Genomic DNA, 20,682 nt, shown 5'->3' on the forward strand with positions numbered 1-20,682 from the left:
CATCGATGTCTTGCCCACATCGTCGATCGCTGGTCATCGCTAGCTAGCAAGGATGGACTTTTTGAGAAATATAACTAATACTATTGTACTGTATGTAATTGTTATAGGTGCTATATTAACTTGTTTGTTTGAATTTATCAGTTAAATTTATCAAATATTTAATAATATTTTTCTCTTATAACAAATCAGCAAATAATACCTTCCGTGCGCGCAACAAAGAAAGCACACAAGTGACAAGCCGTGCACTGCACATCTGCCATGCACGACAACGCGGCAGGCAGGCATCATCATTCACCAACCACAACCAGTCAAGTCACACGGAAACAGGAAACGAAACCGACTCGGCACGGCAGCAATCGGCAGCTGCGCATGACACACGTTGCGTTGCACGACAGGCAGGCAACCCATATGCGCGCGTGCAGCGTGCTCCTCCTCCTCCTCCTCCTACACGCACGTTTGCTTGGTCACTCACGGCGGCGCGGGCCATGACAGCACAGCCAGCTCATGCCGGTGCTCCCCACCTGTCTCTTTGCCGTCCATCCGAGGAATGGGGAGTTTCGGCCGCAGAGCACGAAGGAAACAACCCCCGCATGGCGCACGGGCATGGCCGGGGGAACGGAAACAACTGTGCCCGCAAGGTGCTCGTCCAAATGCGCCAAAGGGGGGGGCAAGACCGTTGTTCCGGCAGCGCGCGGGGGGCCTCACCTCAGGTTTGTAAACCTTCTTGTCTTCAATCAGTTTGTTTATGCTAATGTCATGTCATGTCATAATGGCGCCCCGCCCTCCTCCTCTTTGGTACGTAAAACCTTGCAAAAACTTGGACCTCCTCCCCTTCTAATGTGGTATATGGCAGAGCTGCTGCTAATGTTTCAAAACTGACGTCCCCACAACACTTCTAACAGACTGTACACTTTTCAATGTAGTGTACTTCGTTAACATTGTCCAAACAAAGCAGAGCACAAAGTTAGGTCCCATGGCTTATTAGTTACTCACTCCGTCCACAAAAGAATGCAACTATGAGTTATGGGCAGGTCAAACCAGTTTAACTTTGACCAAGTTTGTAGTGAATAATATTAACATTTATGTCTCCAACTAGATATACTATGAAAATATATTTCATAATCAATTTAACGATACTTATTTTGTCTCATAAATCTTAGTATATTTTTATATAATTTTAGTCCAACTTTAAATTGTTTGACTTCTTGAAAAGCGAGAATTGCATTCTTTTGTGGGTGGAGGGAGTACCCTTGAGTCTCTTGCAGGTACGGTCCTAGGTGTCCGAATATTTTGCCCCCAATGACATGTGGATTCTTACATGTTTCACTAAAATCGGCAATGATACCCGTCACTCTTCTTTTTTTTTTTCTTTTGCATATACCATGTTGTTCAAAGTTTATCCGTGTTGCTATCCCGTCCAAATAGACCTGCAAAACTATTTTTATCTACATATATCAAGTCAGAATTCTGGTACTACCAACATATTTTTAAGATGTTAGGAATGGAAATCATATGCTGAGTATTGTTTCAACAATTGTTCCATGATCGTATTCCACTATAAATTAATGGAAGCAAAAAGAACAAAACTTTGAAGGCTTGTCATTGTCCAAAATGACATCTCTTTTTGTCACCCGAGGTAGTATGTAGTGTTCTCTTAAAATTCCAATTCTAGGATAGTATTGCACAAGTATATATATGTAGATCTAAGTTACCCTACCCTTTATTAACATTCACAACTCACCCCTTCCCAAAACTAAAACAGACACGCACACACTAGTTAGTATTTACATCATGAACCTACTACTCATTATTTTGAACAACTTGCTGATCATGGAGTTTATGCACGAACTGTGCTGCTGTGTTGTGTCCTGAGGGCTTGTACGATGGTATGCTCCTCTTTTTCATGTTTCCTGTACACTGTAGCTTTCCTTTGCATTTACAAGATTGGGCCTTCCACCTGCTCCTTTTTGCTTCGACTCTTCACAACGGTATCCAGGCCTGTAGGTACATTTGCAAGAAATTTTTGTTTCACATTACGTTATCCTCAGAGAAGCATAAGTGTCAGTTCTCAAGATTAATTCGGCTGTTACTGACCTTAATTAACCCAGTTTCTGTACCACAGAAAATCATGTCGTTTGCAGTGAACAAGCTCGTTATCTTGCTTCCTGCAGATAGCCTTCCTACTTTCTGCTGCTTCTCTCTCAACCATATCTATCATAAATTCAGAAGCAGAATCAGGACTCGTGAATCCTGTATTTTGTGGTCCAAGGAATAGCTTCTATTTTAGTTGCCTCAGTTGTGTTGTTGCTAGACCCTTTGAGGTCTTGTTGTTCGCTGTATTACCCAATCTAGGTTTCTTCTTTTTAATATAAGGAAGTGAGCCTAGCTCAACTGGTTGGGTGAGAGGTGTGGTCATGCACCCAACCACCCAGGTTCAAGTCCACTCTTGGACTGAATTTGGGTGCCTATTTCTCTTCTTAATGATTAATGAAAAACCACCTAGTCCTCCTAGGTTGAATCTCGTTTTTTAATATAATCGACAGCTCTCTTTCTTGATTGGTTTAAAAGAACACACACGCTACAGCTTATATACTTTGATTAAATAAAAAAAACTATAGATGCTCGTCTCGAAACATAGAGTTTTGGTTCCTGGTTCTTGATAGTGAGTCCTAAATGTTACTTCCATTAGGTATCAGGCATGCAATTGCAATGGACCGGCCAACAACTTTCAGTGAGTTCAGACTGAAAAATTTTGTCATCAGATACAGATCTTCTGGTAGTATATTGTGCTCAAGCACTGGAATTATCCTGTCTTTTTCTTTTTCCATAAATTAGTGTAGCTCAGATGGAAAAAAGGAAAGAAATTCATGTCACCTGAATGATACTAGGGCTTCTACTGCAGTTCAAGTAGATGAAATCTTCCACTACTTCCATGGCCTCTACACTTGTTCCCTTTGGTATTGGCATGGTCATATTAGGTTTGCATCGTTTCTTCCAATCCTGGAAACAGTTCAAAAAATTTCACATTTCTTTTCATCTCATAGCTTAAAGAGGTCAAGTTTGATCATTTCATTTTACCTTTAAGGCTGATCCTTCGACCTGACCACCGGCACAGTACATCCAATCTCTGTATACAACAATGGAGCTAATGGATTGTTTGCTAATCATCCAGCTTCTTCTAGGTGCCCTTATCTCAATGTTGGATTCAACTGACACGTCTAGTTCCTGTGACAATCGTTCTTATTAGAGACATATATGTGTTGTAAACGTTTCTGACTTGTAACACAAGCCATTCTCTTTAGACATAGTGATCGAAGATACTATTACGTGCTTTTGTAACAAAAAAAACTAACCTGTATACTTGAGTCTTTGCATCCAAGGTAAGCTTTTCCCTGATATACAGCTAGAGATTTGACATGCTTGCTCCTGTAAAATGTTTGGCTGCTTCTTGATGCACTAGAGAACTGTGACAGAAGCAAAGTAAAAACACCATTATTGTTATGTGTTCCATTTGTTGAGACAATCACCAAGTGCATAGTAAATCAGTAAGTACCTTGAAAACGTTGTTCTGTGCAAGTACAAGAACTTTGTCACCACAAATATCAAGCTTTTGTACAGCCTCTCTTATCTGAATCATCTCCACACACTCTAGCTTGCGCTGTGCCATTTCCCATACCTGCAAATGATATTTTAATTTAACAACCCACAATTAATTTTCTTTTGTGGTTTTAGCACTGCAGTTAGTTGGTTACCCGAATAGATTTGTCTGCTGATCCACTCAGGAGGTTCTCCCCAGTTTCTGATAGTGCAAAACAAGTCACCGCCTTCTTGTGCTCTTTTACCTCCCTGATGATTACTGCTCTCTGGCCTTTTATGTCCCATGCCTGCAGAGAACACCTGAGTATTAGGAATTTTTTTTAGTTATGTAAAGACTACTGCATTAACTGAAGCAATGAACTTGCTGTATCAGTACAGAGTTTCTACCTTTTTCCTAGTCCCTTGAGTCTTTCTAAAATGAGTGCAGATTTGGTGTGCAGGGGGCTGGCGCCCTCCTTAGCTAAAATACCATGTTGTAATGTTTCAAAAATCATCACAACAATCATGTATGTAGTACACATAAAGTTAAGTATAGACGCAACAATTCAGTTTGAAATTCATCCTAGATGCCAAGAAACAAAATAGACAAGCAATCAATCTGGCACTGTTCATCATGTGCTGACAGTGACACTTCTGTGTTTTTTAATCTCAGTATCAAAGATCAATTTCAATCTGAATTGTTGCGGCTGCACTTAACTTTAGGTGTACTACATACATAATTTTTGAAACATTTTAACATGGTATTTTTGTCCTTTGGCTAACGAGGGCGCCAGCCCCCCTTGCCGCCATATGATTTTCCTTCTAAAAAAGGGTTCCTTCTAAGTAACTTCTTTTACTCAAGAGATTTTGAGCTAATTTTGTAGGTATGGGAAATTTGAAACTATGGTTATGATTTTAATTCAGACATATAGAATATATCATTACCCTGATGGTGCCATTAGAATAACCAGCAAAAAGCTGCCCTCTGAAGAATGCTATAGCAGTTGCTGCGCCATTGCCTGGTTGTCCAATTTCTAGAATTTGTGTATGTACACATGATACACGCTGCACTGACAATATCAGATAATTATTTCTTATGTTTAAGAAACATTTCTCACAAAGGAATAGCTAGAAATGTTGTTATAATAATTATCTCAGCATAGCTTCTGAAATTAATAATAGCAATCTTAAAGAACTTTTGATTAGATATAATCTTAGGCTCTTAGCTCCCAGTATAAGAAGATCTACTTGATGGTCTGTTCTTGCTGTTACTTAGGATGGCATGCCTTGTTTTCTGGAACAGGGGTAGTATGAAACAAACTAGGAAAGTGAAGGAGCTCAAATCCAACAATACTCACTGGTTTGCTGGAAAGAAAATAATCTGTAACTTGAAGTAACTCCTCAGCCATCCATGTGAATGATGAAAGCCTCCTAAGAGATTCTCGGGAACCCTCTGACAAGCTCATCAACATTTGCTTTCCTGTTATTAAAAAATGGTAACTTGTATAAATTATAATGCTTGGAGCTTTCCTTCATCTTTAGATTGGATGTTTATGTTCCAAAAGTCTTTAAGATGTGCAAAATACCTATTGAATTGTACTAAATACCAAAACCATTTAATTGTAACTGGATAGAAGATAGTGATGATGTACTATTTACCTTTTCCAGAGGTGTAATTATAGAGACACATGCATGCTAGAACCCTTTCGTCAAGCTCATTTCCTGGATGAAGGTGACTTGCTATGTCATGCAACAAGATCTCACAAGCAGAATATCTTATGGCATTTTCACCAAGGGCAGCCAGCTCGCTTCCGAGCCATGCACTGCATATGAGGCAATCCTGTGAGGTTCCCTTCACCTTGCTTTGCATTCCTTTGGCTAAAGCGCTGATAAACGGTACTCCTATTTTAATAATCGCTCGTGCAGATTTATTGCTCCATGTGCTTATTTCTGTATCCTGCATCATGTGTCACCATTGTTATTATTATGTACCTTACCATTAAGCTATGTTTTTTTTCTATATTTTCCAAATGAAAGAATGTTTTCATACTTAACCTGCAGGCAAGAATCAAGCCAGTCGATGTTCCTGATTGTATTTCTTTGTGATGTTGATGTGAGACCGGCTTTCTTTGTGAGCCATGCTGCAGTGTACGATTCTCCTGACCAGGAATAAGTCCCTCCAAGGTTTGACAGAAAACATGCTGATAGTGCCTGTACTCTACTATTTTCTTGAGATGATAGAGAGTCCAACAGGACTTCCATTGCTTCGTCTTGGAACACACTCCTGCCATCTGATCTCTCCTGCCAAAAGGAATATGAAACCTGCTGTTTCAGATATTGTGAGGTTACTTGCAATGTTAATAATAATATTAAATAGTTAATAATAATAACAACAATGAATGCCTTTATGTTGTGTTTTTGAAGCATTGGTGAAACCATGAAAAACATATAGGTATGTGGGTCAAACAAAAATTTTTTTTGCTTTTCTGTTTACAAAATTTATTTGTGGTTTATACAGTAAATGCTTATTCTGATTAGGGGTATCTGGGTAGCAAACAGTGTATGTACCATCATATCCAATTGCAGGAGAAGGCTAGCTGCTAAAACCCGATGTTCAGGTTCAGTTTGATGGAGGCTGACCATCAGTGTGTGCATAATTGCAATGCCACCTTGCCGTCGTATTTCTTCAAGCAGAGAGTTTGCTGAGGACCTGGAAGTTTGCACAATTCAATAAGTTATTCAGATGAGTATATAACGGAGTAGTTCTTTACAGGATGTGCACCATACCTGGGAATCTGTAGAATCTCATGGAAGTATTCAAGTGCAGCACACTTGGCACGGTGCTCTTTCCGTCTCAGAAGGTGAAGGAATGGGTCCACTGGAGTAGCCTGTGATAAGAACTTCTTGCAGTTACCATTGAGACGTACACATCTGATGAGAATAGCTGCCAGGGCTACACCTTCCTCCAAGTTGTGGTTCTTTGCAACATCTACAAGCTTAGACAGAATAGGAGGAGAGCTGAGGGAAGCCAAGTGGACATTGTTTGTTACATAGTCGAATGCTGTCACTAAGATCTCAATGAGAGCTATTGATGCTGATGTCGGTGTCAGTGGAAGCATTGCAGGCCATTTTTGGGTGCCTGAGTTACAAGCAACATGTAGAAGCGAGGGCAACAGATCCAAGTTTTTTATCTCTAAAGGTGTAGGATCCAACAGATATATCAGAATGGCTGCTTCATGTACATCTCTCTTCAATGCAATGGCTAAGTTAGATAAATGGAAGTCCTTCCTCTTGATGCCTCTCATCATATTTCTATCTTCAGATATCATGAGCAGCAGAACATAGACTGATGCCCTGACCACTTTGTCCTTTTTTGATGTGGAAATGCTGTCAAGCAGCTGGTCAAGGATATCTTGCCTAACTGATGAATTGTGTCTTGCCTCAGAAGTGTTGTTCAGTAATTGCCATATAGTTGTGACCTCAGAGCCAGCATCTAGGCAGCTTTCTAGTCCATCTGAAATCAATAGTCTTGATACTGCCTTCTCGAACCTCTCAAGAAAATCTACCTGACTGTCCTTTCCCCAGCGCGAGCTGACATCACTCCAATCATCACTGGTTGTGGAAGTCTTGAATTTCCTGCTCATGCTTCCTCTGGAGACTAGATCGGACAGGGAACTTTTCTTGATGAATTTGGTTGAGAAGGTGCTGAAGCATCTGAGATCGTACCTCGGCGAGCACTGCGGAAACATGGCATCCTTGGCAGAATAGTTGGATGTGGAGTATGAGTCAGCATTCTTCAGCTCCAGGACCGAATTTGATAGATTATTCAGTGAGCCATGAGATCTGTTTGATTGCAAGCAGTTTGATTTCATCTCATGGTCATCTACCTTGTACATTGGAGATTCTGGAGCGTATATCATTGCATTTTCAGGAGATGTGCACCACGTCAGATTCTTGTTGTGGTTTGATCTAAGCAAAGATGGTACCAAAAACAATGAAATTTGAGGTTAGGCAGCTCAGGAAACAGTACCACAGACAATGTCGTGCTAGGCACTTTTGCGAAAGAAAAAAGTGCCACAAACAATGTCAAATGGAGTACCTTTCATGGAGTTTAGCTGCCAAGAAATCTGCATCTATGGGCATGATCTTTGCTGACCTGCCTTTGTCATATGGAGCTGCCTGCTTCAGACGAATTAAAGGCCATTTAAATCTAAGGATTGAAGCCCACCACATATACAGAGTCCAGGCAACAATTTCGGTAATTTTTTTTAACAACATATCCAGTTTTTAGTTCTCCATTAACACAAATCTTTGGTCTCTGTAGGCATGTATCTCTAATCATTCGGACTTTCGACTTTGTGATGATAATTCACATGGATGAATGGTGTAAAACACTAAAACTGTACTGCTGATAAATGTGGTACAAGAAAAGTGAAGTTCATCTACTGAAAATGGTATTTTATCCCTTCACCAGTATAATTTGCAATGAAGCTTTGAATGCTAGAGTCGAGTATGTTTTACCTCACTATCACTTTCTTCACTAGAATCAAGATGTGAGTAGAAGGAAACAGGCGAATCAGACTGGGACTCCTGGAGCATCTCATGGAGGCACCTGCTATCAGAACTCCCTTTGGTATCTTCCTGGAAATCTTGATCTGCAATGCTGAGAAAGTCCTTCAGCTCGGCAAACCCATGAACACCAGATTTTGATGCAGAGACCGTGCTAATTCCTTCACGATCAACTGAATGGTTCGTTCTGTCCTGCAACAATGCCAGATTCACTATCAGTTCTCAAATGCAGGTCAGATCAACTCTTGTATGCACACACAACAACATTTGCAGACATGTATACAGCATATGATACTTACCTCCGAAGAATTCAACCATCTCGAAATGGAAGGGCTTCCAGATCTTCCTGCCTGAAGACACCTGCTCATGGAAGTATATATCTTCAGAGTTCTGAGAGTGAGACAACTGTGCCTTTCTTTTCTATATACCTACAGAAGCACTACTGCGTAGACAGGTATATTGACAATGCAGCAACTACACTGACAGCATGATTTCACCTATTGGCTATTTAAACTATTTATAGCTGTAGACATTAGACAATGCAGCAGTACTGAAGATGATCTCTCTAGATGGTGGTATCATTCTGCAGGCATGCATTTGCAGTGGACCAGGATGATTTTGTGTACATGCTTGTCTCAAGCCGGAAGTGGAGAATCTTTGTCCCCAGCTTTTTGCTCCAGGGATATTAGCCCAGGGAATGTGAAGATAGCATTGGGCAAAAAGGTGTGTGGCATTTTGCCTTTAGATCCCCTTTTGGAAAAGAGAGAGCTCTGATCTTTCCGTTTTTTGCTTAAATTGACTCTGGAAAGTGCTGTCTTTTACTTCACATGTATTTTGTGAAAGATTTTTTTTTTGTTTCAGAAAATAAGAATTAATTATTCAAGTAAAAGGCACCTATTGTGTTGGTTTGGATTAAGGAATTAGTGTAGCATTTTGCTCATAATTTGAGAATTTGCATACTTTAAGATTTCCTTATGCTGTTTCAATATTTTCTCTTTTATCAGCAAATTACAGCGATGGCATTTATGTATAAAACCTCTCCTTCATTTTTCTTTGCATGAAAAGAAGCCATTGGGGGAAATAGCATGGAGAAAAGGGTCTAAAAGAAAAGGTCAAAGTAATCATGGAGAAAAAGGCATGCATATAGCCAAAAAAAAAACCAACAGAGAAAAAAACTTTAGCAGCCCAGCACATCATAATCCTATCAGCCTGTCGTGAAAAGTTATCTTTTTTTTTGAATTTCCACAGTGACCGCATCAGCGTGTCATGCAGCGTCACTCCCAGGTAATAAGGATATGTATACGTATGCCGTTATAACTGCCGCGGTAAACTATAGTTCCCTGTTTTCTTGGACTGACTGACTCACCCGCCATTTTGCGCGCCGTCGGCGGCGACGACCTTGTAGTACATGAGCCAGTCCTTGTAACGCCTGGCCGCGCGGCGCGCCGCGTCGTCTTCGCCGGCGCCGCCGGCGCCGGCCCTGGCGAGCACGCCCTCGTCGAACAGCCCCTCCCAGAGCGCGCGCGGCACGAGCCCGGTGGTGGCGCCGTCGTCGCGGGCGGTGGTGGCGGCCACCGCGGCGGGGCACACGGCGACGGCCTGCAGGAGGTCCATGGCCATCTGCCACGCGTCCCCCTGGGCGCACCGCACGAGCGCGAGGCAGAAGTAGGCGCACGCGGCGACGCGGCGGTTGTCCAGCCCCGCCGTCTGGCCGTGCTCCGGCAGCAGCGCGGGCGCCTGCAGCGCCTCCTCGACGCCCGCAAGGCAGACGGCGGCCGCCGCCGCGCCGTCGCCGTCGACGACGACTGATGACGATGACGGGAGGAGCGCGTCGATGGAGCCGTGGAGCGCGGCGAGGACGGCCTCGTCGTCGTCTTCGTCGTTGTTCTCCTCCTCCTGGCCGCCGCCGGAGAGGTTGTCACGGCAACGGTGGCGCAGGGGAGGCGTGAGCAGAGCGAGGCAGCGGCGGCGCGTGGCGTGCAGCGCGGCGGGGTCGGCGAGGAGCGCTCGCAGGTGGTGGTGGAGGAAGGCGATGAGGGAGTCCATGCAAGTGCGCGGCGGCACCGCCGCTGGTGCCGTCGGCATTGCGGTGTTTTTGTGTCGCCCGCAATGCTGCCGGTGCTCAGCAACAAGCTCTTTCTCGTCGTCACCACCGCCAGGAACAGGATGTGGTGGCGTGAGTGAAGCCTCGTTTGCAGTGGTTCATGGCAATCTTGGTTTGGTATGGGGAGCAACTGGTCCCTGTCCGTCCCCTCTTGATTTCATGGAGGCAAGCTAGGAGTAGTGTGGATTGCAGAGAGAGAGAGAGAGAGAGAGAGAGATTTCCATTGGGAGGTTATAAATCTTCCCGTGAGTGCGTGAGCGTTGTGAAGAATTTAATAATAATATAAAGTATATGAGGCATTGAATGAGAAGTGGGGGTTACACTCACACTGTTAATTATGCTAATTGTCTTCGATTAGAGGCGTATTTGAGCTCCACAAACTCTACTTTATAAACTCCACCGTAGAGCATCTCTATAAAAACCTAAAGTTTGTGAAACACCTTTTTTTGTGCTCTCATAACTCCACTATTTTTTCTTGAACAGAGTGTATGGAACTAAAATTGTTTGTCTAGAAAACATGGAGCAGTGCTAAAAAAATATGGAGCGAAGCAGTCCTAAATACGCCCAGAAGCCATGCACTATAGCTACACAAGTATTCCTTTCGTTTATGTATACATACGTAATTCTTTATAGATTATTATGGCTAACAAGTAACAACAGTTAATCAAACTACATGCGTGCTTAAGGCAGAAAACTTGTATAGATGAATCCACGTTGTTTCACAGGTTCTTTAGCACTACGTTTATTAGTGCATAGCAATTGATGTTATATACTCCCTCCGTCCTAAATTATAAGTCATTCCAAGAATCTTGAAGAATCAAAGTTTTTTAAATTTGATCAAATTTATATAGCAAAATAATAATATTTTTGGTACCAACTAAGTATCATTAGATTCTTTGTTAGTTATATTTTCATAGTGTACCTATTTTATGACATAAATTTTTATATTTCTCTCTATATTTTTTGTCAAACTTGAAAATGCTTTGACTCTCCAAGATTCTTAGAATGACTTATAATTTGGAACAGATGGCGTACTATTGGTTATATATATATATATATATATATATAATGCCATTTTCATTGAATATACACTCTTGCTTGTTATATTTTCCTTATCGAAATGGAGGTTGTCAATATCATATCCACTGCATAGACCCTGACTAAATGTGCAGATGTATATATGCTTAGGCCTTGTTTAGTTCCGAAAAATTTTGCAAAATCGACACTGTAGCACTTTCGTTTGTATTTGATAAATATTGTCCAATCATGGACTAACTAGGCTCAAAAGATTCGTTTCGTCGATTTCGACCAAACTGTGCAATTACTTTTTATTTTCGTCTATATTTAATACTTCATGCATGCGTTTAAAGATTCGATGTGACAGGGAATGTGAAAAATTTTGCAAAATTTTCTGGGAACTAAACAAGGCCTTAGAGCACACCAAAGTCGAGATCGTTTTTGAATTAATTAATTTGAATTAGGCGAGGGTTCAAATCCATTGTCACTTATCCAAACAATCAAATAGAGAAAATTTTCTTAGATAATAGAGTATTTAATTTAACAGTTATATGTGTGTGATCTACTGTCAAGATAAGGTTCTTTATACTTTGGCTCGGATTTTGTGGCTACTACTGCTAACTGAAGCCTGTCCCGACTACAAGATCCAATAGTTAGTCCAAAGCTGCAAATATGCTGAAGTAGGTCGCAACAAGAAGACTACAGATGAGACATTCCACATCTTTACCACGCAGTTAGTTATTACAAAAATACAAACACAGTCTGTTAAACTAGAAAAAGAAGTCGAGATCGCCAACTTGTGCTGTCAGATCGACTTGTGTATCCAGTCCAGTGTGATCAGAATCACATTGAATTTCTGAAATCGAACTCACACTCTTCATGGACGCGGAGTACGTACATACATGCATGCGTGATACATCGTCGTCGTTGCAGTATTTAACAGCTCACCGGGAAAGGGACGGCACAAGCAGACAATCTGGGCCGTCGAAATGACGCTCCATCGAATAGGTCCGTGAAATCGTATTCTTTACCACTTGTTCACGCAAAAAAAAAAAAAGAATCAAACCCTTAAAAGTAGAGAGACTAGCCTTCAAATGAAAATAGAGGCTCTGTTATGAGAGCCACTGCTAAAGTTGCTCTTAGGCCAATTTCAATAGAGTTTGATTAGAGTTTCATAAACATTAAACATACTGATGTGACATCGCATTAATGAAAAAAGAGTTGATAAGAGTTTCGTGTCAGTAGAGAGTTTCATGGGGGATGAAACTCTTCTACACTGTTTCTAAATATATGGATATATTGAAAACTGGACGATGAAACCTCCACTAAAGATGACCTTATGCTCGGCCCAAAGTACGTATTTATGCTATGCTGGTTTCATATACCCAAAGTCCTTCAACATTCTGGTCAAATGAATTCTCAAAAAAAAAAGGATGATTATTAAACCAGAACCCAAAAGGTCATGTCACTATAAATCTATGCAACGCAAAGAGGTCAGATCAGAAAAAGGCTTGTTGTATAGTACAAAATGACCCCAGGGGCACTACATACGGTTTGCAATTGTTAATGACCAATGGGGATAAAGAGGAAGAATTCAAGCAAGCTAAGGTCCATAGCTAGCTAGGAGAGCCTATCTAGGACTAGGATGGTTTTACACCTTCACTTTGCCGTGGTGTCTTGTTGCAGCTTGTCTACGAGTGCATGCATGCCATGGCCATCACCAGGCTCCAATCTTGGACGCATGCTATGCACACAAAAAGGGTAGTACGTGATCAAGCGAGCTTGTTGAGCCACTGAATTATTGCTGGTGCTCTCTCTGGTCTCTGCAAGCTACGTACGGTCCAAAGCTGGGAGAGGGGTTGTTAATGTATATCCTAACAACCTGCATGCAGGCTGGTGCGTACTATATATGTATGTGTGCTGATGGGGATGTACACGGACACGGTACACTATATCTGTTTTGTGCTCTGTGAAGATCTTGAGAGGCCACCAACTCTGTTGCATCATCCTATATGCATGTATTTCTTCCTCTCTCTTTTCCCCCCAAAGTCAGTGCCATTAATTACTAACCGTTCTTCAGTAGTGAAAAGACCTAGATGCTGTTGTTCTTCTTGGCTAGCTTCACCCCTGTAAAAAAAAAAACTAGACTGCTGATCACATAATAAAATCCTTGATAAGGTATACTCCTTCCGTCCATGAAGAGTCAATTTCTAGAGCTCTTCTAAATTAAATTTTTTAAACTTTTTTAGAAAAAATTGCTAAGATTTATGGTATCAAATTAGTATCATTAGATTCATCATAGAATATATTTTTATATGATACACATTTTATGTCATAGATGTTGTTACTCTTTTTTTCTATAAATTTAGTCAAATTTTAAAAAATCTGACTGCCACGGATTCTAGAAATTGATTCTTTCATAGACGGAGGAAGTATTTTGCATTGCCTTAGAGCATTAATTAAGGAGCCAACAACGAGGTGATTGTCTGATTGATGATATATTGCACGTACTACGTATACAGAAGATCAAGGCAAGGGAGGATCGGAAGGGGTAGGGTGTGGTGGCTGGCCAGCATGCATCTTGTTGGCCTGGCACGGCGGCATGCGTCACGAGCGTGGTGTCCAATCGCATAGAGAGCAACAAGAGGCCAAAGAACAGGATTAGTTTTACACGGCGCAACATTCCAAAGGGTCACAAGACCCAACCAACCGATCGATCGACGCCCACCTTGCATTGCACGGATCGAACGAAGCATGCATCGATCTTTCACACATAATAATAAAATTAGTGCAGACAACAACTCTGGAAGATGCATATGGATGTCGTACCTTACTACCGGTAAACAATCATGCATATATGCAACGGTACATATGTGCTTCCAGAGGCACTGTTTTACATATATTCCACGGTACGGTGTTAATTATAAAATCACCAAAACTCAAGTCCTCCATGGCAGTGGCAACTTGGCAACATGCATGCAGAGAGTTGTGAGTTTGTGACATGCTAATGCATGCTACGACGATGCACTTCAGTCAGAAGCACATGCCTTACCTCCATGGCTGAGATGGTTCCATACATGCATGAGTGGATGCAGCAGGCAGGCAGGTGAATGGTGGAGCTGCCTGCCCGGTGGCATCTGGGGTGCAGAACAGCACACATGACATGGAGCTGTCTGCTGACGAGGAGGATAGATCATTCTCACACACACTCTGTCCGTGTGGCTGTGCATGTGTGAATGGTTCACGGCCGGTGATTGGCTCATAAATCATGACTAAAAAGTACTATTTGCTAATTGTTGCGAGGGAAACATTGTTGAATGACTAGCTTGTTCGCTTGAGCTTATCTACAGACACAACAAAGATGGAACCATGCATGTGTGTGTATGTACAGTGAATTACAGCAGGGAGAAGAATGCATGCTACTCCTGCATTTAGCAGTTTACGTGTCAGTGTCGTACCATGTCTGCGCTGGAGAGAGATGCCCAGAGACAGGGCGGCGCCGCGGCACTATACCAGAGCTAGCCCGGTGCTACCTGGCAGTCAAATCCCCACCATCTCCATTGTAGGAGTAGTAGTAAAACACAGCAGCAAGAATCATCAATCATGCATGTACATACAGCCATACAGGAAAAAAAAAAAAGACAGTCTTCCTGATACTGTTACCTGAAACTGAGGCCTTGTTTAGTTCATCCCAAAAACCAAAATCTTTTCAAGATTCCCCGTCATATCGAATCTTACGGCACATGCATAGAGTATTAAATATAGACGAAAATAAAAACTAATTGCACAGTTTACCTGTAAATCACGAGATGGATCTTTTAAGCCTAGTTACTTCATGATTGGATAATATTTGTAAAATAAAAACGAAAGTGCTACAGTTCCGAAAACTTTTCAGTTTTCGAAACTAAACAAGGCCTGAACAACATACATACAGTACTCCTATGCCTCAAGATTGTTTCTAGGCGCATGAGACCTAAGGAAACGACCAAAGGCTCCCTCCCGTCATTCATTCAGAGATCATAAAGGCTCGTGACAGCGTCAGTTTCAGGGAAGCCGCAGTACAGTGTCCTGTGCAGTGAAGAAGATCAGAAGATGGCAAAAGCACGGAGGAGACTTGCAGAGCATTTGTTGTTGCCTCCCGCATTGCAATGATTCATCAACACAGTGTGAGTGCAGGGTTCCGAGGACAGCCATGCATCATGCATGGCCATGGAGGGAGGTCTTCATGGGCTATGCCTCTGCTTCTTCAAACCCTCTTGTGATCCTGTCCTGAAAGCTCCAACGGCTCGAGTTCCCTGGCTGCAACGGCACTCGAATATATCAGGGGGAAAAAAAAATGGAACGGAATGCACCGAATCATAATTAATTAATGAATGGCTGCTTCGGGTCACTCCCGACTACAAGTCATCAGGCCGGTACCTGGTCTAGTACGTGGCCTGAGAACCACAAGAACATGGGACCTTCACATCCTGTCTAGCAAAATTTTTTGGCACCGGTCAACGAAAACTGGAAGAAACATAACATAGGATGGGACCCTAATCTTCTCGTACCTCGCTCGTCGTTTTATCTTTCTGTTTTCTCCTCCCTTGGGTCGCTGTAAAAAGCTCATTCTTATCTTACTGAAAAATACGTGCTCAGCGCCTTCTAAATAATAGCACACATACAAACGATAAAAACCAAAACGCACTCAACGTGCAAGAGCAGTGCGCTACACAAATAGAGATCTACGGTGTAAGGCGAGCGCGACAGAAAAACATCACAATAGCTTGATAGGCAAGGACGACACGAATGCTGCATCCATTCTGCAGATGCATACATACAAAGCTCGATTGGATTGAATTCAACGTCCGGCCACAGGACGCAACAAAATGAGGACCCGTATTTCCCGTGTCTCCAACCTCTCTCTGTCTCTCTCTCTCTCACGCTCTCGCCAACAACACACCAACAATGATCAAGTCTGTTGTCAAAAAAAAAAAAAAAAAGATCAAGTCCACACCAGCACAACTCCAACAAACCTGTTATTTTTCTTTTTTTGCATAATAATTCCTCATCATACAGTCATTTCTCAAAATCTCAAGGGCCAGTCAATTTTCAAAAACTACTTTGCATCAAACGCACACACCGTATCTTGGCGCAGCAAAATGCTGTGAGTAATAGAAAGGCAAAAGTGTGAAAGCTACCAAATGCACCAGTATACAACACAAGAAGCAACCGCTGCAAACTGATCTTATTTTACTAGCCTGGAGATGGTGATTGATGACCTACTTCAACAAACAGCCGAGCGCTTCAATTCCCCTATTTCAACTTTGAAAGGATCTCCTCGGAAGGAACCTCCAGTGTAGCTCCAGCATGAACACTCTCAGGCTTCACAACTGCAAAACAGAATTGTACAGATCAACAACAATCATAATAGACCAGGCAGCTTTAAAAACAAGTACAAAAAAAAAGAACAAGTAAAAATAAAAAATTATCGATGTAAACATGAAACTGAAAAAGATTTTTTACATCAAATGTGGGCAATCTTCATGGCACATCCCAGATAATAAAATATAACAATAGCTAGTTTTAAGGATCAGCGTACTAATATACTATTATGTGATATAAGGTTACCATACTTTACTTCAGTAAACACAGCATAAACTGGTACCAATTGAAAGTGTTCTGTGTTTGGGTAAAAAATATTGAAAGACTGTTTTTGCAAACGATGAAGCTGTCAGAGACATAGTTCTCAGGACAGGCCACTGCTGCTATGATGCTGATACGAGAAAGAGACCAGATTTTCATTATTAGTCCTCTCCAAAGAAATGGAGGGGATGAGGTCTAGCGGTCCACCTGGGAGCACATGCAACAAGCAGTAGTAATGTCTAACGGATTGCTTGTTTGCTAAAGACAAAAAAGGGTTAAGGAATACAATGAATCCATCAACAGATCTTGGATTCTTCATCTTCCACTTAGTGCACTCTTGCATATTCATAAAAAGGTGGCATGCTCCAAACTGTCATCCACACATTGGTGACAATAAATTTACAATACCCCATTTGTCACGAGACTAAATAGTACACTTCAAAAAAAAAAAAGATTTTGTGTTTCAGTAGACAAAAACTTGATCTGATTTTACTCTTTCCAATAAATTGTTCCAGACACTAAAAGATTGGGAGTTCATACTTATACAACTTACAAGAATGGGAAGAGTCAATTTAAAACCCCAAAGTATTGCATGAGTGAATGCCTCCCTAGAGTAATTGTTTCGTCCATTTAATCCTCTAATGTTGTGATATTGGGTCACTTTAGTGAAAATGGATTTTTCCTATAAAAATAAACGCCCGAAGTTCATAAAACATCAAAGGTTTGAAATACATAGAGCATCATTTAAAATATGCAGGCATATTCCAAGCACTGAATGCCTTTCCAAGGGCAAGGAAACAAGTTAAGTAACATATTCTATCTTGAGCAGTTATGAAATGTTGTAGTATAGCAAGGATTTATCCTAATCAAGGAATAAAATAATCAATTCATTATACAAATCATGCCCAGAATAACTGTAATAGTTCTGACAGTCTGACACTCTGGTCTTCAGTTAAGAGCTCAATTTTCATCTAGTATCTACTCAGTATAACTCTTGCAGCCTTGCTATACTATGCTTTCGATTAATCAACTCTAAAATTTTGTTCGAGACAAATGCCATTGGTAAGTTGACAGCCACTAAATAGTTCTTTTCATTTGCCAAACGAAAAAACTGTGGCTTCCTCTTTCCCTCTATAGGATAAAATCTTCCAATATAACGATTGCGCCAAAATTAAAATACATATACACGTCCATGCAGCAAGATAAGAAGGGATATATATATACAAAATCTGGATTGTGTCCTACAGGACGAAACAAATCTAATGTTATTGACTTACTGTGTGGGCATTCGAGTAGTGACCTTCTCTGAAACATTAAAAAGGGCATTTCAATCAAGTACATGACAAAATGCCCTAGACAATGCTGAATGACTTGTACTTTTAAATCATAGATGCCAAATAGATGACATGTTTTAACTCACAAAAAGGGTCCACAAGAATCCTTTCTAGGGAGACTTTCAGCAAGCTATTTGTTACATTTTTGCATTCAAAGCCCAAGGGATATATGTTCCCACTGGTAATATGTTGGTGAATTAGTTTATGCAAGGAGTCTTCATGGCACTTGTCTACTTAATTCAGATCAGCAATTGGGAGTCAAAACTTACATCATTCATCTGTCCCTAGTATTCCACCAACATAAAGCTTAAACAACAGTTCAAGGGCGAGCTATGAGCATCTTAGAAATGAGCTCATGCCCTGCCAGGTGCATGATAACTGCACTTGTTCGCACACAGTGTGAGAAGCTGCTGGACTCTAATTGGAAAACATGTGGAGAACTTGGAGCATACAGAACACAGTAAGATGCTGTTGGTCATTGAGAACACTCAGTAGTTGCATGGTATACCTACAGAAGTAACTCACTGAATTCCTTAATGATGGCTTCCAGTGCCAAATTCATGTTTTGATGTAATTAATCAAATACATAACAGATCATGTTGGAGCACCTTAATCCCTGCTCTTCTTTTTCAGAATGACATGAGTCAAGCCTTTTTTTAGAAAAGCAAAGGCACAACTCTCTCTTACATCTTTGAGTCTATTGTGCGATTGTGTAATTTTGCGCTCCATGGCTCTAACTAAGGCTTTAACGATGCCAAATTACTTAGGCCTAAGATTGTGGGGCTAGTGTTTACTGTTCAGATAAAGCTAAAAGCTGTGGAGTTGTAGACATGGCAAATGTTGTGTAAGCAACATGTTACATAGGTTTTTGAGTCAACCATTGTATCCATCATACTGAAATTTACCAGCCAGAAGTGAAGCAATAAATCAGAATATGCATAGGCAGGCCAATCTAGTATGAAGGCCCTCATTTCTCATGAGCAATGTACTGTGCTAATGTAAATGCATGTGATACATAGAGAAACTGTCAGAGCTCTTTGTAACTACTCAAGTACTCCCTTAAGTGATATGTCATCAAATGTTGCATTTGAAGTCCTAGATAGTTAATAATCCATGGAGTTAGACTATTGTTTTATGTATATGGTGAAAATTGCAATAGACACAACAAAATTTGTGTACAATATTACCAACTAAGTCTGTTTGTGTTCAAATACATTTAGCACTTGCTAATCCCACAGGCCTCCTCAAGATTCATCACATCTCCTATGGTAAAGTGCCAGTGGCCCTTCAAAAATAGCAGGTCCAATAGGCACTCTTCTTTTTAGTAATTTCGCACCTCTCAGCCATAACAATTTAGAAATCTCAGGACTGCTACAGTAATCATCTGCAGATATAAGAGATGCTATAATTCATCGAGATAAATTTAGTAGATTATATGTTATGTACTAACTAGTTTAAAGATCATGGACTAACTTGTTAGTGGTTACCCTCCTGCTCTTGCCTCTATTTATTTACATCTAATTTGCACCTACTCAAAACCCTACCTCATAGCACGAAAATGAGCTAAATGTTTCTGCATAAGGCTGGTTAGGCCGCACAAACGGGCTGGTCAGACCGTACAATTCGTAATGGATGGGTGACCAATGCAGTACCAACTACCAATTTTTTACGAACCAATTAGAAGCCCTAGATCACGAACAGGAGACGCTAGAGAGGGGTGACTGGCAAGCAGCATCGAATCGTACCGAAAGATCCGGAAGGCGCGCGTGTGGCCTGGACTATCATATGGGTGATGAAGTGCGCCGCCTCGCGGGCGTCGGCGAGGGCACGCGCTGCCTCGTCGGAGCCCGGGGCTAGACCACGGTGGTCCTCGAAGCGGCGCCGGATCTCCACCGCAGACTCCTTCAGCATCAGCTGGTCGCCCGCGAACGTCCGCCGCGCCGCCCGCAGCACCGCCCGGTAGGCAGCCAGACCTTCCGCCGCCGCCGCCGCCATTTCCAGCGAGCAGAGAGGTCGACTGGGCGACTGGCCCTCTGACGTCGTGATGGTCCAAGAGTTGGCTGATAGCCGGATACCCTGGTTGCCTGATAAAGAAGGAAGGAAGGCCTTTCCTGGCAACTTTAAACATTTTTGAAGGAAAACTGAATCTTTACCGTCAAAAGAAAAAAAAAACACTTAAGGCCTTGTTTGGTGGATTCATATGTGGCAACGTGTCATATGCAACCCAGCTTCGTGTGCAACCTATGCAACCATCAATTAAGGCCACATGATCTAGATCCAACGTCTGAGAGTTTTTTTCACTTAAACCCCTCATATCAAAAATCCACATGTGTTGAGGTGGGTTGGAGTGGAACTAACTAAATTCCACCTCAATCCACTCCAACACATGTGGATTAAGGTGAATCTGACAACATCCGAACAAGGCCTAAGACTCGTTTGGATCCTTGAAATTAAATT

At 41.6% G+C, this 20,682-nt stretch overlaps 2 protein-coding genes and 1 long non-coding RNA gene across 5 annotated transcripts; 1 reads left to right on the plus strand and 2 right to left on the minus strand.

The window, feature by feature from the left end:
- LOC8077901 (putative E3 ubiquitin-protein ligase LIN-1) lies at positions 1,603-10,582 on the minus strand. 2 transcript variants are annotated; one of them, XM_021447922.1, is made up of 17 exons: positions 9,512-10,577; positions 8,445-8,505; positions 8,098-8,337; positions 7,676-7,758; positions 6,364-7,545; positions 6,145-6,286; positions 5,632-5,898; positions 5,236-5,533; positions 4,935-5,056; positions 4,522-4,641; positions 3,753-3,884; positions 3,554-3,676; positions 3,354-3,464; positions 3,079-3,225; positions 2,875-3,000; positions 2,095-2,211; positions 1,603-1,998 (listed from the first exon to the last, which is right to left on the minus strand). In XM_021447922.1, the coding sequence occupies exons 1-17, from the start codon at positions 10,228-10,230 to the stop codon at positions 1,981-1,983; spliced, it is 4,008 nt and encodes a 1,335-aa protein (XP_021303597.1). In that variant the 5' UTR covers positions 10,231-10,577; the 3' UTR covers positions 1,603-1,980. The 2 variants fall into 2 exon arrangements, with proteins under 2 accessions (XP_021303597.1, XP_021303598.1); XM_021447923.1 differs by lacking the exons at positions 1,603-1,998; positions 2,095-2,211; positions 2,875-3,000; ... (1 more) ...; positions 3,354-3,464; positions 3,554-3,676 and adding an exon at positions 3,985-4,057 and having other exon boundaries at positions 3,749-3,884; positions 9,512-10,582.
- On the plus strand, positions 7,696-9,065 carry LOC110430343. 2 transcript variants are annotated; one of them, XR_002447794.1, is made up of 4 exons: positions 7,696-7,834; positions 7,901-8,030; positions 8,121-8,599; positions 8,735-9,065. It is a non-coding gene; the product is annotated as an uncharacterized LOC110430343 (long non-coding RNA). The 2 variants fall into 2 exon arrangements; XR_002447793.1 differs by having other exon boundaries at positions 8,121-9,065.
- On the minus strand, positions 16,270-20,318 carry LOC8077902 (mitochondrial zinc maintenance protein 1, mitochondrial). The gene is made up of 2 exons (XM_002440929.2): positions 19,971-20,318; positions 16,270-16,638 (listed from the first exon to the last, which is right to left on the minus strand). The coding sequence occupies exons 1-2, from the start codon at positions 20,218-20,220 to the stop codon at positions 16,562-16,564; spliced, it is 327 nt and encodes a 108-aa protein (XP_002440974.1). The 5' UTR covers positions 20,221-20,318; the 3' UTR covers positions 16,270-16,561.

The sequence above is a fragment of the Sorghum bicolor genome, chromosome 9 (assembly GCF_000003195.3).
Source record: "Sorghum bicolor cultivar BTx623 chromosome 9, Sorghum_bicolor_NCBIv3, whole genome shotgun sequence".
Classification (NCBI taxonomy): Eukaryota; Viridiplantae; Streptophyta; class Magnoliopsida; order Poales; family Poaceae; genus Sorghum; species Sorghum bicolor.